Source organism: Larimichthys crocea, chromosome I, assembly GCF_000972845.2.
Source record: "Larimichthys crocea isolate SSNF chromosome I, L_crocea_2.0, whole genome shotgun sequence".
Taxonomy (NCBI): Eukaryota; Metazoa; Chordata; class Actinopteri; family Sciaenidae; genus Larimichthys; species Larimichthys crocea.
The window spans coordinates 36672706-36688000 of record NC_040011.1 but is presented as its reverse complement, the minus strand read 5'-3'; the positions used below and the strand labels follow the sequence as shown (position 1 = coordinate 36688000).

The 15295-nt window shown below is 42.9% G+C and overlaps 1 protein-coding gene across 1 annotated transcript; it reads right to left on the bottom strand.

Annotated features, from left to right (window-relative positions):
- On the bottom strand, positions 1-11719 carry spon2a (spondin 2a, extracellular matrix protein). The gene is made up of 6 exons (XM_010735600.3): positions 11584-11719; positions 7695-7923; positions 5593-5813; positions 1656-1847; positions 1160-1331; positions 1-996 (listed from the first exon to the last, which is right to left on the bottom strand). The coding sequence occupies exons 2-6, from the start codon at positions 7921-7923 to the stop codon at positions 809-811; spliced, it is 1002 nt and encodes a 333-aa protein (XP_010733902.1). The 5' UTR covers positions 11584-11719; the 3' UTR covers positions 1-808.
- Between the last annotated feature and the right edge of the window lie 3576 nt (positions 11720-15295).

The window sequence follows — 15295 nt, the reverse complement described above, 5'->3', positions numbered from 1 at the left end:
GAGTTATACAAGACGAGATACATCATACAGTATATACAAAATCTCAACATTTAAAATATCAAAAGAGATAATAATACAAATATTTCTTTATATTTCTATAAAAAACCTGCATCTTATTATAAAATAGGCCAGCTTCTTCAGACTGGCTGAAAGCCTCAAGTCGGCTATTAGATGTTTCTTGTGAAAGGTGATATTTATAAATCGGGGTGTGAGGTTATTTTAAAAGAGCTGTATGTGCCAAGCATGTATAGGTTACTTATGTAAACTAATACCTCTGTGACTGTAAAAGTATGCAGTATGTGCAAGGACTTTTTGTGTGCAGTATTCTATGCGCACATGTGTGCGCAAATGTGCGTGTGTTGACGATTTGTTAGTCTGGTGTGCCGCTAGCAGCATCCAGATTAAATGCATATGTTGTTGTTGACGAGGAACAAACCATAACAAGTGTTTGAGGAGACACATCTGTCATGCACCTTCCTCTTTTTCTATATTGCATCCACGCTAATTAACATAAAACAACAACATGTGAACACTTATCTGAACACATTCAAGTGTTACCTCAAACATTAATCACCAACCAACGCTCTGACTGCTACACTTAGACTTCACTTCATTAAAAAAAGCACCCAGAGGAGTGTGCACTCTAACACTAACGGTCTTAAATTTCCACAATTTGACTGTGACAAACACACAGATCCTTTGCATTAATCAAGGAAATGCTCAAGATGCTGCAACATTTCTCGGTCCAGCAGTAATAACAGTCCCAGTGTTAAATACTGGCACTATCTGTGCTTGTTCGCCCTGTGGGTTACTGGAGTCGCATACAGCTGTGTGGTACACACTCAGCCTGTTCCTCCAGCTCAGGGCAGGGGATGCCAGCATTGGCCGGCCGCAACAGGATGTAACGTGTGCGGTGACGGACACCACCTCTGGAGCAGGGACCCAGACACAAACCCCAGGATGACCAGAGAGATACTTCACAGTCTAGTGGTGTCGCTGAAGAGAGAGTAAAGAGATGTCAGTGGCAAACACATCAGCATGTTCTCATATTATGCTGTTTGAGTGAGGCTTTAGGGCCATATTATAACTCGTGATACAGAACATTCATTTTTAACCTTCTAGATTAAACGTTTGAGCACCACTGATCTTGTGGTCTTACCCAAGAAGCGTTGGGGACTGATAGAGTTTGGCAGAATATGATTGGACATTGGGGTTTGGCGGTCAGGTGATCTGCTCTGTCGAGTGATCCTTATGCTGGCTATAGGTGGAAGCTCCTGTAAGCGTGGGTAGTAGAAGGAGTTGGCTGGATGGTTTGGCATCTGAGATGTGATCTGAAATCAGCAAAGAATAGACATGCATAATTCATCAGGAGTCTCGACGAAAGTTCAAATGCACCAGCCCACTTTGAAACACATGCTGAGAAAGGATGGATAGTCTATTATGTAAGAGAGGCCCGTCTTTACTCAAATCATTTCAGGTCAGGCATGAGAGCTTCCAAGTAATCACTTAAGCGGAGACAGCTAAGAATGACGCCCCATATGCACAGACCTATTTTAAGAATAAGACTAGCCATCCACCTTGCTTTGTCTTTTCAATGAGCGCACAAACGACTAAATGAATGAGTCAGTGTGTTTGATCGCACGCCAAGAGCCCACCTTCGTGATGTTTTCCGCGGGGCTAGTGGGGAAGTTGGGAGAGGAGAAAGTGAATCCACTGTCTGTTCCTGCGTCATAAGGCTGGAGGTCAATGGTCACTCCCTGTTTCCAACGGTTGCCTTCGCAGAGGTTAAGGCTGTCCACACCGACGAACCAGTCGGGGCTGGGGATCATCTTCACCATCAGGGACAGCTGCCAATCAGAGAGAGAGAGACGGAACTTACTTCAAACTTTACTGTCCAAAAGGAAAATCTAGTTTACAGTTTTCCGAATGCAGTATTAACAGATCAATAAAAAAAGCAGAATTAGACAGAAAGAATTATACTTCCAGATACTCTTTTATACTCAAGACCATGGATAAGATCAGTTATTCATGAATCAATTAACTAAAATAAACTGAGGAGGAAGACCGTTAAGTACTTTAAATTTAACAGGATGGATGGATGTGATCATGTCCTTCTTCAAATGACTTTTGCACTTAACTTTTCATCTAGCACCGTCATCAGGCTAATGATTAATTTAGATGAATACTCCAGATATACCTGCAATCCCCAGTTGTACTTTGTGTTCAGAGGTCATTCTCAAATGTTAGATGTGAACATGGTAAAAGTCAGTGTGCGCATGTTCCTTCCTTTAATTGTGATTTTATTTCTTCATATACCCAAGAGGCATGTGTTGTGTTCTTTTCCCATTGATAGTTGTTTTGTATGTGCTGCATATTAATATTGATATTGCGCTGATGAGTTGGTGTAGCTTTCTTGGCTTATTCACAAAACTGTAAATCAAACTACAAAGACAGAAGTTACAATCAAATCCCACTGCACACAGAGAGCTCGATTATCTAAGCACAGCTGTGTTTTTTTTTTTCTGGCTCCAATCACAAGACTTACTGTAGCACTGTTCAAGGACTTTAGGGAGAATATATTAAAGAAAAAAGTCCCCTCGTCTGTTTATATACTGAATGTTGGATGAATAAATTAAGTTTAAGGAAAAACAGTAAGACACACACAAACGCTGTTGATATCAGGATTTATCGCCTTTGTAACTTCTCAATGTGGGGACTGACTGGGGACTACATGTGTGCGCATGCATGCACCCACTCAGTTTCCTGTGCAGGGTTTGACTGTGTCTCCTTTGTGATGGATGTTTCCTGAGAGTTAGTGACCTCATAAAGGAAGTGCCTTGGGGGTCAGCACACGCTGAGGTGGCAGACGCCCAGAAAACAGCACAATTTGGAAACGCCTCCTCACTTGCGCCCCCGATACTTGAGGACCTGGGCTAAGCTGCTGAGGCTCAGGGTAGAGTGGGTGGGCTTGGACAGCATTTGGACAGCTAGAAAAGGATGGCCTGGAGTCAGATAGAGCCCTGCTGAATTGAGGAGTGCTGGAACAGACATCAAACCAGTGCACCAGGCAGCGCTGATCACTCGGGACAGGAGGCAGGTAGTGTCAGCATGACACATGGGGTCTGTTTTCTCGGCAGTGACGCACGGCAAGAAACAGAGAAACCAAATCAGAAGCAGCTCTGTTGCTTTTCAGAATCCTCCACTGATCCCTTCCTTCCTTCCTTCCTTCCTTTATTCCCTCCTCTGCTGACAACCCTCCCTCCTCTCCTTTTCTTTTCATCCTGCTCTCAAACAGCGGTTTTTCCAAGAAGTCCCATCCTGCTGTATCCATTGGCGCACTCAGCGAGGATGTCTAATCGGGGTATCCCTCATCACTGGCTTGATCAGTCCATGATGGTTTGCAATATATACAAGAACCCCTCTCACTTTTTTTCCATCCATCACAGAAAATCCGAGCCCCGGAAAGAACAAATCATCCCAGTCCAGTTGCACAAGCACCTTATTGCTCGGTAGATGTCCTATTTTCTGTGGTGCCACTGATCGTAGGAAATATTGAATCTTTAAGAATAATGCCAGTTGGATCGTGAATGGCGTCTGTTTTGAATTCATGAGCCTCCCACTCATGAATATGGAGATAGGAATCATATGTGTTTTGGATGTTTGTGGCATTGCGAATGATTGTTTGGGTTTGTGGGGAAGAGGAAAGAGGTTTTATATGAGTGTGTGGGAGAAAGAAACGTAGATTAAGCTGTCAACAGACTGACATCATTCTGTCTTTCTTCATCAAATTCAACACAAACACACAATAGTCATACTAAAACCAGACAGACCCATTTAAAAACTGCCACAGACATCATGCACACAGACCACAAGCTGTTAAGCTGCTCTCCATGACAACTACTTACCAAAGATGCCCAACGCCAGGCTTGTTTATGATTTTTAAGGGTCCTCAGGTTCAGTAGAAGTAACCAATAAACAAATGTAGGTCACCAGACTTTCAGGCAGGCACACACCTTTTTCTAAAAACTCCAGTAAATGACTGCCCTTCCTCTTTACCTCTTTCCCTGTCATTCATCAGCTACATATGCTTTACACATAAAGGAATACTTTATTTCGAGGTTTAACTGTGTGAATAGTATGACACATTTTTCCACCGTGCCTTACTTCATTCCTACCACAAATCCTTCGCCTTTATTTAATCCCTAGGCCCACATTTAGCCAAAAGCCTAAAAAAAGACCAAGAACCTTTTGCACCCAAACTCACTCACTATTAAGCAGCACCTGTACTTCAGCGGCCGACATTGAGCCTGCAGCCCAACAGCAGTTTGTATTTATTAGTCAATTTATCAACCTTAAATATGTAATCACGCAATACGGAGTTTTAGCAGTGTGAGTTTGTCTAGTCGAAATGGTATTTTTCACAGTCATTTTAGTACCAATTAGGAGTAGATCCAAGTTAATGGTAACACAGAGAGAGAAATATCCACTTGAATTGGCAAAGACCGCAGAAGCCTTGTTTTATCTCCGGCTGTACGTTAGAAAGTAGTTTTGCACACAAGGTAGGGATCACTACAGCAGCACTATAGAGGAAGAATGATGACAGCAACCAAAAACTCTCTCAGTGTACTTACAGACATGAGATAATAATGTAATAAAGTCGACTTGATAAGATTTAAAACCTTTTTTCTCTTACTTTTACAAAAAATTGTTTGACCTTTGGGGAAATATATTATTTGCTTACTTGCTTGTTTGTTCGAAAGGTCAATACCATTCTCATAGATGTATAATATGGAGCTAACTGATCCAGCAGTCGGTTATCTTAGCATAGAGATACGAAACAGAAGGAAACAGCTATCCAGGCTGTGTCCAAAAGTAACAAATACACCTATCAGCAGCTACGAAGCCCACTAGTTAACATCTTACATCTATTATATTGCTTATTCTGTATAATATGATGATGAATAAACAATTTTATGGAGGTTATAGTTATGTCAGGCAATAAGTAAAAAGTAGTAAGAAGTGACTGCGAGCCAAGAAATAGTCCATCACTTAACCCCCCATAACCCAGCATAATGTCATTTCACTTTGTTTTTTGTACAACTGAGATATAACATGGTAATTAGTTAATTAGTGCTGGTAGATTTTCTTACCATCGGACAGCTCAGGTTAGCTGTTTCCCTGCTTCTAGCCTTCATACTGAGCTAAACTAACTGTGCAGACATGGGAGTGGTATCAATCTTCTCATTTGACTCTCAGCAAGAAATAAATAAACATGTTTCCCAAATTGTCAAACTATTCCTTTTCCTAAACTTCCCCCCCGAGCTCACAGAGTTCAGTGGGACAGGCAGCAGACAGAGTGCAGACCGCGCAGGATGGATGTGGGCGTTTGTGGCTGCAGGGCTTCAGCACTCGGGCTAAACATAGTCTGATTGGATAGTGGAAAGAAAGTGGTGAAGTGTTTGGTCAGAGCGGATGGACGATGTTATGTCCAAGGCCCGGGTCACCAGGAGATTTGTGTGACTTACTGTGTCTGAGCATGTCTGTGCTTTTGTGAATGAGTATTGCTTCTACTTAAGTTTTATTTGTGCCTACCAATGAGTTCCGAGGCTGCATGAGCAACTCTGTGGAGCTGTGCCCGATGCCGTTAGGGATGCCTGCCGTTCGGTACATGGCGCCAACCGAGCGGCTCTTTCTAGCCTCCTTGGCTTCTTTCATCAGATCCACCGTCAGCCCGAGTTCAGCAAAGTTCTGCACCCCTGCACTGGCTTGAGCGCCCTCCTCCCACAGCCGAAAATGCTGATTATGGCTGACCGCTAAAGGGAGAAGAGAAACACAAGAAGGAGGAGAAGATGGAGTAAGATGCTTATTCAATGGAATGCATATCAATGTCAATGAAACACCACAGAGCCTCAGCCAGACGGTGAGATCATTTCCACCATGGAGCCTGTATGTGCTTCTATGACTGCCTCCTACTTCCTGTAATTAAACAGATAATTCTAAAGGAATTGCCCACATGCATATCTTTGGCATTATTCTACGGTTATAGTTACGTCTTTTCTCCATCTATCACTGATAAAACCACAACAGAGGTGACGAGAGTGAAGCTGCCAGGAGATAGGTCAGGATCTCGGAGTCAGTAACCAGATGGAGGAGCATTTTGATACTTTTTCATACCCTTTGGGCCAACACCAAACCATTTTCTTCACATTCTCATATTTAGTTCTGGTTATCTATGCAATCTGTTGAGAATCAAGAGACTTATTTAGGTTAAACGGTTTATACCGCAGCTTCTGGAGCTCCGTATTGAAACCCACAGAGCCACTGGACTGGGCCAGTGGTTTTAAGGGCAGAGTAAGGTTAGCCAGAAACATGCTGACAAATGCTCTGATGGTTCTGCCTTACCTCACTTTTCAGAGCCGCGTACAGGCACACATACACAACCGTGCATTTATACTTAAACACTCTTGACACATGTATTAGCACACACACCGCACTGAGCCACACACACAACCTGCCCAGCACACTTCACACACTATCTTGTTTCTCCCCGAACTGCCATTACTTTTGCACTTAATTGCATTTCCATTCTAACAAATTTCCCACAAGCGTCAAGACCGTGAAACTCGATAACACATCACATTTAAGCCCCACCAAGACGTTAAAGCCCACTTCCCGCCCTTCCTAAATTGCTTGTGTTTTTTCTCCGGCCAAGACTAACGCCGTTCGCTCTTCCCTCTGGCAGAATCCTTGGTCCCTAACCCACAGGTCTCCACAATAACACGAAACCATCACAGGCCCCCAAACCCCTTGACAGGTTTATGCTTTTCTTTGTGACAAACTTCATTTTCAGCTTTCTTTTTGTCCTACCGGTAGACCGTCAGCCCTTTGAGGACCTTGTGTTTTTCTTCTCTTGTGACAAAGTCCATTTCTTGCCCCCCTACCTCCCCATTCATCCATGCCCAGAAACATTAAGTCATTATGGGTGTGTCAGAATCTCCGGTGCCTGTCTCTATATGGAGTAAGTAGGCCATCACCCAGCAGGGCAGGAGGGCACCAGTCAGAGAGCTGGAAACCAGACAAAGCCACAGACAGTGATGCATGCACACACACACACACACACACACACACACACACACACACACACACACACATACTCTACATGCACACACATGTACAAACATCTGCCATCCATCCCGTGCTCCATGGCTCTGAGAATAGATGGGTCTGAATCTTCTCCTTCTTTCTCTGAGGTAAGCGGTCTGACCCCACCACACCCCTAACTATCATCACCCACCTTCACCAGCCCTTAAAAAACCTCTCCTCCAGTGTTTACCGCCAACACTGTGGTAAACCAGCAGAAACGTGGGAAGGAGAGTAGGACTGAGTTGAAGAACTAGAGAAATATTAAAGATATGGCTGGACAGAAGTTAGAAAGAGAGAGAAAGAAAGAAAAAAAACCCATCTGGTAGCATTTAGACTTCTTTTCTTATTGCTGTCAGCGTCTCACTGCTTTGCTAATTAACATCTTTCATCTCTGTTGTGTAAGTGTCTGTGTGCATATGTGTTGGAGTCCTCCTCGTGGCTGTTCCAAGTCTGAAATAATAGTCTGAATTCAATAGATTGTCAAGTATTAGAGGGTCAATTTTTCCATAGGAAGTGTCTGATCTTTCTCAATCGCTGGCAGTCTTTCTCACCTATGAGTTTGGACCACTGTGCAGGGGGCCGGAAGAGTGGATACTGCTTAGGGAAAGCCTGTGGGCTCCAGTGACCTGTAAAGACAAGGATGTAGGAAGCAGGACCCTTGGCTGCGCATTGTGTCCCATTGAGTGGTCGCAAAGGCCCTGCAAAAGTGAGGCAAAGCTTCAGAAGTACAACGAGAAGCTGCTGCAGCCAACCACAGGTCAGGTGCTCTGATGACATCATCTGAAAGAAATGGAGAGATGAAAAATGGTTGTGTTAGTATTCCTCACCCGTGTAACACGAGTCAGGATGATTTCTCCTATTTTTCTTTTGAATACCTTCAAACATGTGGCACATTTTAAAGTCTTGCAGAAGTACTTTGGCATGTGATGTTTGTCCATCAGCAAACAAATGAAAGGATCTTAACGTGAACGTTTAGGAAACCAAACCCAGACAATTCTGGAAAATCAGTACAAGCTGGGAAATTTCCACTTCCCTGCCCTCATATCACAACACATACATTTTATCAAAGAACAAAGCTTATTGAACCCACTGACCCCCGCAGCCTTTGGGCTGGGCCGAGTGTGTGTTGGTCCGTAGCCAATCTGTGGCTACACTGCAAAACGGTTAACATTCATCGCTGTCACGGTAATGTCTGCCACAGAAGCTGGTCTAAAATAAAACAACACAGATGACATCTCTGAGGACAGATGCAAATCCTGTCTGCTCTGCTGCTCTACTGACCTCACTGACTGACCATCCACTAACCACTAGCTGCTGAGTCAGACTATGAACACAGGCAAGAGAGTGGAGGGAGGGCACGTGCATGATAATTGCACAAAACAAATTACACTCTTACATTTCACTGTGCTAAGATGAAGAGTTGAATGCTGTCGGTAGGTGGATTTTCTTTACTACACTCCAGGGAATTAATCAAAGCCGTGCTATTTGTCTTCTCTCTGCATCCGCAGACTTTTATCTCGTCTTTCCACCTTCTACATTCATATTCTCACCCAATCTACAACCCTTCCCTCTTCTAATGGTGGCAAGAGCCAAAACCGACAAAATAACATGTGCACAATATCTCAACTAACTCCAGATTTAAGTTTTTAAGGCTTAATTCAAGTTGAGGGTTTTTAAAATATTCAAAAGAAGCATGGCACTGGGGTTATATTATCATTAAGATGCCAGTGATTTTACACTGCAAAAGAAATGTGATTTTTCCTACTTAAGTGGCAGATGTTTTAACTTAGATTTAACTGATTGAGATGTTCTGTTGTGTGTTACACAACGGAAGAATGATGTTTTGTGGCCGAAACCTTGTGTGGCGTTTCTACGGGTTACTACTATAACTAAACCTTCAAGCAGCTGCAGAATGCAGACAGTTCAATTTGGGAAACACACACACACACACACACCATCGCACATAACACTCATGTCCTGCTGCACATTGTCCCTGAAGTCTATTTCCAGAGGTGAGATAGTATTACTGTGCCAATATAGCTGCAAAACTCCAACTCTGACACTTTTCTGACCGCAGCCCTATATGTCACTGAGTGTTTTATCAATTCCCTGTCTCCATTATATGTATATTAACCACTTGCACAGTTTAACAGCCAGCCATAAAAATACCTCGACTATGGAGACACACCGAGTCCAGCTTTGATCTCACTGCTCAGTCATTTGATCATCTCACTGGCTGAAACTTTTTTGCTCTGCGGGGGTCAGATAAAGCTCCAGGTTGAGATGCTTAAGCACGCAGCTACTTCCAAAAAGTGACTTTCTTTTGGAAAAATGCCGTAATGCTTACCGATAATAAGCAGGGTTTTTTTTTTTAAATGCTTGTGACTGAGCTCTCTGTGCTCGGGTTAATGGAAGTTCACCACCTGGAGCCGGAGGTTATTCACATCAGTATGTGATCTTAACTGCTACTGTCCTGTCTTTAGTATAGAAAAAGGAGGTCAGTCTCGTCACAGGCTGTTGCAAAGAGTTACCTGTTTTTCTGTCTTTTTTTTTACACACACATGCCAGACAAGGAAGATCAATATTTTTAACTGGAAATTCAGAGCAAGCGATGGCGCAGACACTGAACATGATCTCTTCCTCCGAAATGATTTGTTTCTTACCATGAAGGAAGACTGCTGTCATGTGATTTCTGTTTCTATTAATCAGACTTTGGTCTAGTAGAGCCTTCAACGTTCCCTCTGAACTTGTCACACTGACACTATAACACACTAACGAGACATTTCTTGAATTCCCACACTGACACACTGAACTTCAACACACACACATATAGGCTTGCTATCAGCTGATGTCTGCTACTGCTTCTGAAAACACACACAGTCATAAAAATAGTCTGTATGGTATTTATTGATGCATACATGAGGCACACACTTATTTTCAGTCGACATAAAGTTTGCACACTCTCTCACACACACACACACATATGCGCTCACACTCTGCTCTCATCAGTCAACATGGACAGACGCACACAGCAGTTTTTCTGTCAAGCACAAGCAACAATAAAATGAGGGGGATGTGGCGCTGAGCCAAATGTAGTGGCTGCCGCCCCATGGGCACCTTCACCGTGTAATTACAGCAGACTCATGCAGAGATAATACACACATCCAGCTCAGCTCATATACACAGGCACGCAGGTATGCATGCGCAAGCACAGATTTGTGCACACGGCGGGCGGTATGTTCATTTTTAACAAGGGGATGGCAGGGAGGTAATTTTCTCTTTTCCCAAGGTTTCTCTCCAAAACCTTTTGTTTCAGGGCAGCGGTGGATCCAGGGGTTTGCACTGAGAAAAGCATCACTATGTCTTGAATTCTTACACACGCCTGCATAATTTACACGTATTTGTGCTATGTCATCTTAATGCACATGCACAGAAACACAGACAGATTAACACACTTGGCCAGTCATGATTTCACAGCAGGAGGTCAGAAACTTGACTTGTTTTTCATGTAGGCGGAGGTGAAATCATGACAGCGTTGGTAAGAGCTCAGAGAGAGAGAGAAAAGTGAGGAGGGCATGCAGATTTTGGTTTGCCTTTAGTACTTAAGTAAAGCCACATTTTCAGTAGGAAAAGACCAGTGAGAGTGTCTGTGTTTATCTGTATATTGTACATAAATTGCACCAGTGAAGCAACTACTGATGCAAATGTACAAATATGTGTATGTCAGCATGATGAAGTTGATGAAGTTGTGTGAAGCAATAGATTTGTGTTTAGAGAAGAAAACTCATTATATAACAAAACAACAAAAACGCGCACACCATGCATGCACGAGAACAAACAGTGGTGTAAAGTGAAAGACATTATATTTTTTGAGGTAGAGTTTTGTGTGTTTTACTTTATTCTTCTGCTCCACCAACATCCGTTTTAAATGCTAGTTACTTTGCAGAATAGGACTCTACACATAAAAGCATATTTTGTAAGATTATGCATTGTTAGACATTAAACTGCTAAAAAAAAATGTACGAGAATCTTAATGTTTAATGCAGCAGCTTCTCCTTGAACTAATAAATCAGTCCTAAAAATCCAATAACATAATTCACGTAGTGTAAAAATATAACTGAAAATCTGCATAATTAGTAGCTGTAACATTTGGATATTTTACGTTTACTTAACTGCCAACAATTCTACAATACAATTAAATAACAACATACTTTTTCTCAAGCGACAAATTGAATGTATGACATTTATTGTAACGGATTAGCTGTTTTTACTTAAGTAAGAAATTTGAACATTTCTTCATGCATTTACATAAAAATGTTACTTTTTTTTTTAAGGTAAAGAAACAAACTGTCTGGATCTCATTTGGCTAGAAAGAAAGAAAAAAAAAAGTGTGTTTGTGGAGAATGAATGGAGTCTCGCTGTGCTCAGTGTGCGTCCTACCTGTGTTGGATCAGTCAGTCAGTGACAGCTGCAGCACAATCACACAGTTGGGATCTCAGAGATGATACAGCTCCACTGTAACCCGCTAACTGCTGCAGCCTTATCAGCCTTTATCCCCCTGTCTTTATCTCTCTCTCCAAATTTCTCTCCTCCTCCCTCCTCTCTCTCTCTCTCTCTCTCTCTCTCTCTCTCTCTCTCTCTCTCTCCCTTGCTGCTGCCTCTCGCTTTCTCCTCCCCCACCTCCTCTTTTCTCCCCCTACCTCTCCTTGTATGGAAAGGCAGTTAACAGCCTCACTCCTCTCCTCCACTGTCCCTCTCTTCTCTCCCTCTCTCTCTCTCTCTCTCTCTCTCTAGTCTTTCAGTGGCTGTGTAAACTCAGCAACCTCATTGCTGACAAGGTAATCAACACCACATTGGCCTCTCTTAACATACACCACTCAGCATTGTGTATTTTCTTACTCCTGTTCTTCAGTGCGCTCTGACTGACATAAGAGGTGTAGGTTGCTGAATAATGGCAGTAAAATGAGGCATAGCCTAGAGCTTACGCATGCAACCTGGACAGCATACGTCTGGACAGAAGCGCGGGCTTTTATTCCTGCAGTTAATTTACTGATTGGACATTGCTGAGAATCAAAGGATTTTAAATGGTTACCATCATTTTTCCCCCCACAGCACCAAAGAAATAGTTCTTCTGTGATCCAGCTGTGATGTCAGCCGAGGAGGAACCCCTTTTCCTCAGGTCAGGGTGTGTATATGTGTGTGTGTGTGTGTGTCGGAGATGTGTGGTCACCAGTTCCCACAGCTGGTACACACATGGACAACCAGGGAGGTTTGTATTACTGGCCGCCACTGGCTTATCAACATGTCAAAGCTCAGACTAAACGAGGTTGTGTGTAGGCCCGATTTGTGCGTGTGCATGAGAGAAGAACTTTCCTGGTTATTATGCACGACTATGACGCAACGAAGCAATCAAACTATATTTAATCGAACAATCTCAGTCACGCGCACACATTGTGGTTTGGGCAGACCTAGTCTTTATACCTGCTATCAACTTGACTTGGCTAACATCAGCCAGATCCAAAAAGGCATCTCTGCAATTGGACAACTGCAGCCACGTCGCTGGCTCGTCTGTGAACCTTCCAGGAATGAGGGGAGACGAAGCAGAGAAGCAGACAGAGGAAGAAGAAGAAGAAGAAGAAGAAGAAGAAGAAGAAGAAGAAGAAGTGGGTTAAATGTGGATCAGGTAACAATTTGGGCTTTATGTCTTGCAGTCATAAACAATCAAGTAAACAATTACACCCTCTGCCCATCTGTTTCTTGATTTCTTCCTTCCTCTCCAAAACAGTTACTCAGTCCTCATCTATCTATCTATCTATCTATCTATCTATCTATCTATCTATCTATCTATCTATCTATCTATCTATCTATCTGTCTGTCTGTCTGTCTGTCTGTCTGTCTGTCTGTCTGTCTGTCTGTCTGTCTGTCCGTCTTTGCAGTTGAAAGTAGGTTAAAGGGAAAAACTTACAGACTTCCCTGCCGCCCGCTGATTAATGACAGTGAGCTCAGCCGCCAGATTGACTCACATTAATGTGAAACGCCATCGACACACTGTCAAACACGCAGGTGTGTGCACACTACACACACACGATATCATTCAAAATGTGAACTCTTACTGGCACATGCATGGCCGTGGACGTTCGGGCCAGAAAACCTATGCGGGGAACTGATGATTATTTTGATTGCTAGAACACAGACATCCGTAGTTTTAAGTTAAACCACACACTGCAAGAGCTCTCACTCACTCACACACACACACACACACACACACACAGGGTTAACATTAGGACACCAGATACAGCAGCAGAATGGCTGCAGGTTGCCTGGCTGACGTAAATCTCCAAGATAGCTGAAAGTTTTCTTCCTGTCAATCACATGCTCACGTCAATGTTACATGAGCCAAGTGACTGAAGCAATGAGAGGAAAACCATGAGCTAATCACAGAGTGCTGGTCCGGGGCCATACTAGCTCCAGTGTCTCGGCTTCACCGCCGTAAACCCTCCAGACCCCTAAGTCAGACAGACAGACACAAGGAAAGAGCAGCATTAGGAACAGATGGATAATGCTGACTGTAACGGCCTCACATTGTCTTCTTGTCGACCTTTAGGCAGAGTTAATTACTGCTAACGCCTCTGTCCTGTCTGTAGCACTACACTTAAAGCCTGTTTGGACATACTTAGAGTCTACAGCCATACAGATGGCTCAGCACATCACTGACACACAACAGACTCGCAGCCATACAGGCCATATTTCATCAGCGGTGCCTTCGAAAGGCACGCAGCATCTTCATCTTCATCAGCACAGCCACCCAGCTCGCAGACTGTTCTCCTTGTTACCGTCTGGCAGACGCACCACCAGACTTAAAAACTGTTTTTACCACCAGTCCATCTGACGTCTTAACCCGTAATCTAATAGGAGCGCTGTCTACAAACCATGACTGCTGCCATAGTACCAGGGCTGATACATTTCTGAATACACTTGTCACTTTACGCTCACTCTCAACCCTCAATTTTCATATATTTATATAGTGTAGTATATCTTAGTTATAAAGTACGTTCAGTTTTATCCATACAGTGATTCTTCTCCATTACTCTGTATACACATTTATACAGTTTAAAGTACATTTTTATGTTTTATTTATATCACTTTAAATTGTATAAATCAAAGTGGTGGACCAATCGACCGAGTAACCAATGGGCTACCATTCACAGAGCCACCCATTAGCATGACTTAAATTCCTCAAACAGCTGGGTACTATTGTTTTTAACAAACTGTACTCAAACATCCTTTGGTTGGGGACAATTTACAGCTTCATTTTACAGCACCGGGACAATATATGGTATGTGAGAGCGATTCAAACTTCAGTGAAATAAAAAAAACAATGATCACTGATTGTTTTCAACTGTTTTTGGACAACCGTGCAGCTCTATGGCACTGGGAAATAAGTTGAATCAGGCCTTGGATACACAGACAATATTTAGCTCATTGTTGGTTTTGGTCATTTCATGGGATTATGATGATGACAGAAAGAAAAAGACAGAATATAACCAGCCTTTTTTCTAACTCAATCAGTTGTTAGTGCTCATCAAAAAAAAAAAGGATGCGCTGCAGTATCTGTTCATAATAAAAACAAAGCTGGTGAAATCTGAAGCAACATCTGAGTCATTCAGTGGCTGGAAAATATATTTAATCATTCCAAAGACGACCAAAGACAAATATTTATCCACTGGGTAACTTTGGGGTTGGTAGTACGATCCCTCCAAGTGGGATAGTTCTGTCTGGAGACTAATTCATCACACGGACATGTCACTCGAGCATGCACATGTAGTAACTTTCTCTCTCCCACGTCATGATCAAGACTCAAAACAATGCTGTATTTTGTTGATCTCAGTAAAATGATCTTTGACCCACTTTGAAAAGTTTACTAAAGGTATTGACTCAACAGTGGCACAGAAACCAGTAAGTACATTTTACTGGTTTGACGAGTGTGTTCCCTGATCTGTGAGGTTTTTTCGAGCACCCCTCTTCCTCCTGTCTTTGAATTAAACAAACAAAATCTGGTTGCCCAGCATGGAGGCTGACTGGGGCAATGTATGACGCAGGGTGAGGTGGAGGATGCTCCAGTGACGGTGTTACGCAATCTCGAGTGCAACAA

Coding starts and splice junctions, on each gene's coding strand:
- spon2a (XM_010735600.3), bottom strand. CDS start 7,923: ATGATGTCATCAGAGCACCTGACCTGTGGTTGGCTGCAGCAGCTTCTC. Junction 1,848..5,592: donor TGCAGCCTCGGAACTCATTG/GTAGGCACAAAT, acceptor TCTGATTGGCAG/CTGTCCCTGATGGTGAAGAT. Junction 997..1,159: donor CAGTCCCCAACGCTTCTTGG/GTAAGACCACAA, acceptor CTCTCTCTTCAG/CGACACCACTAGACTGTGAA.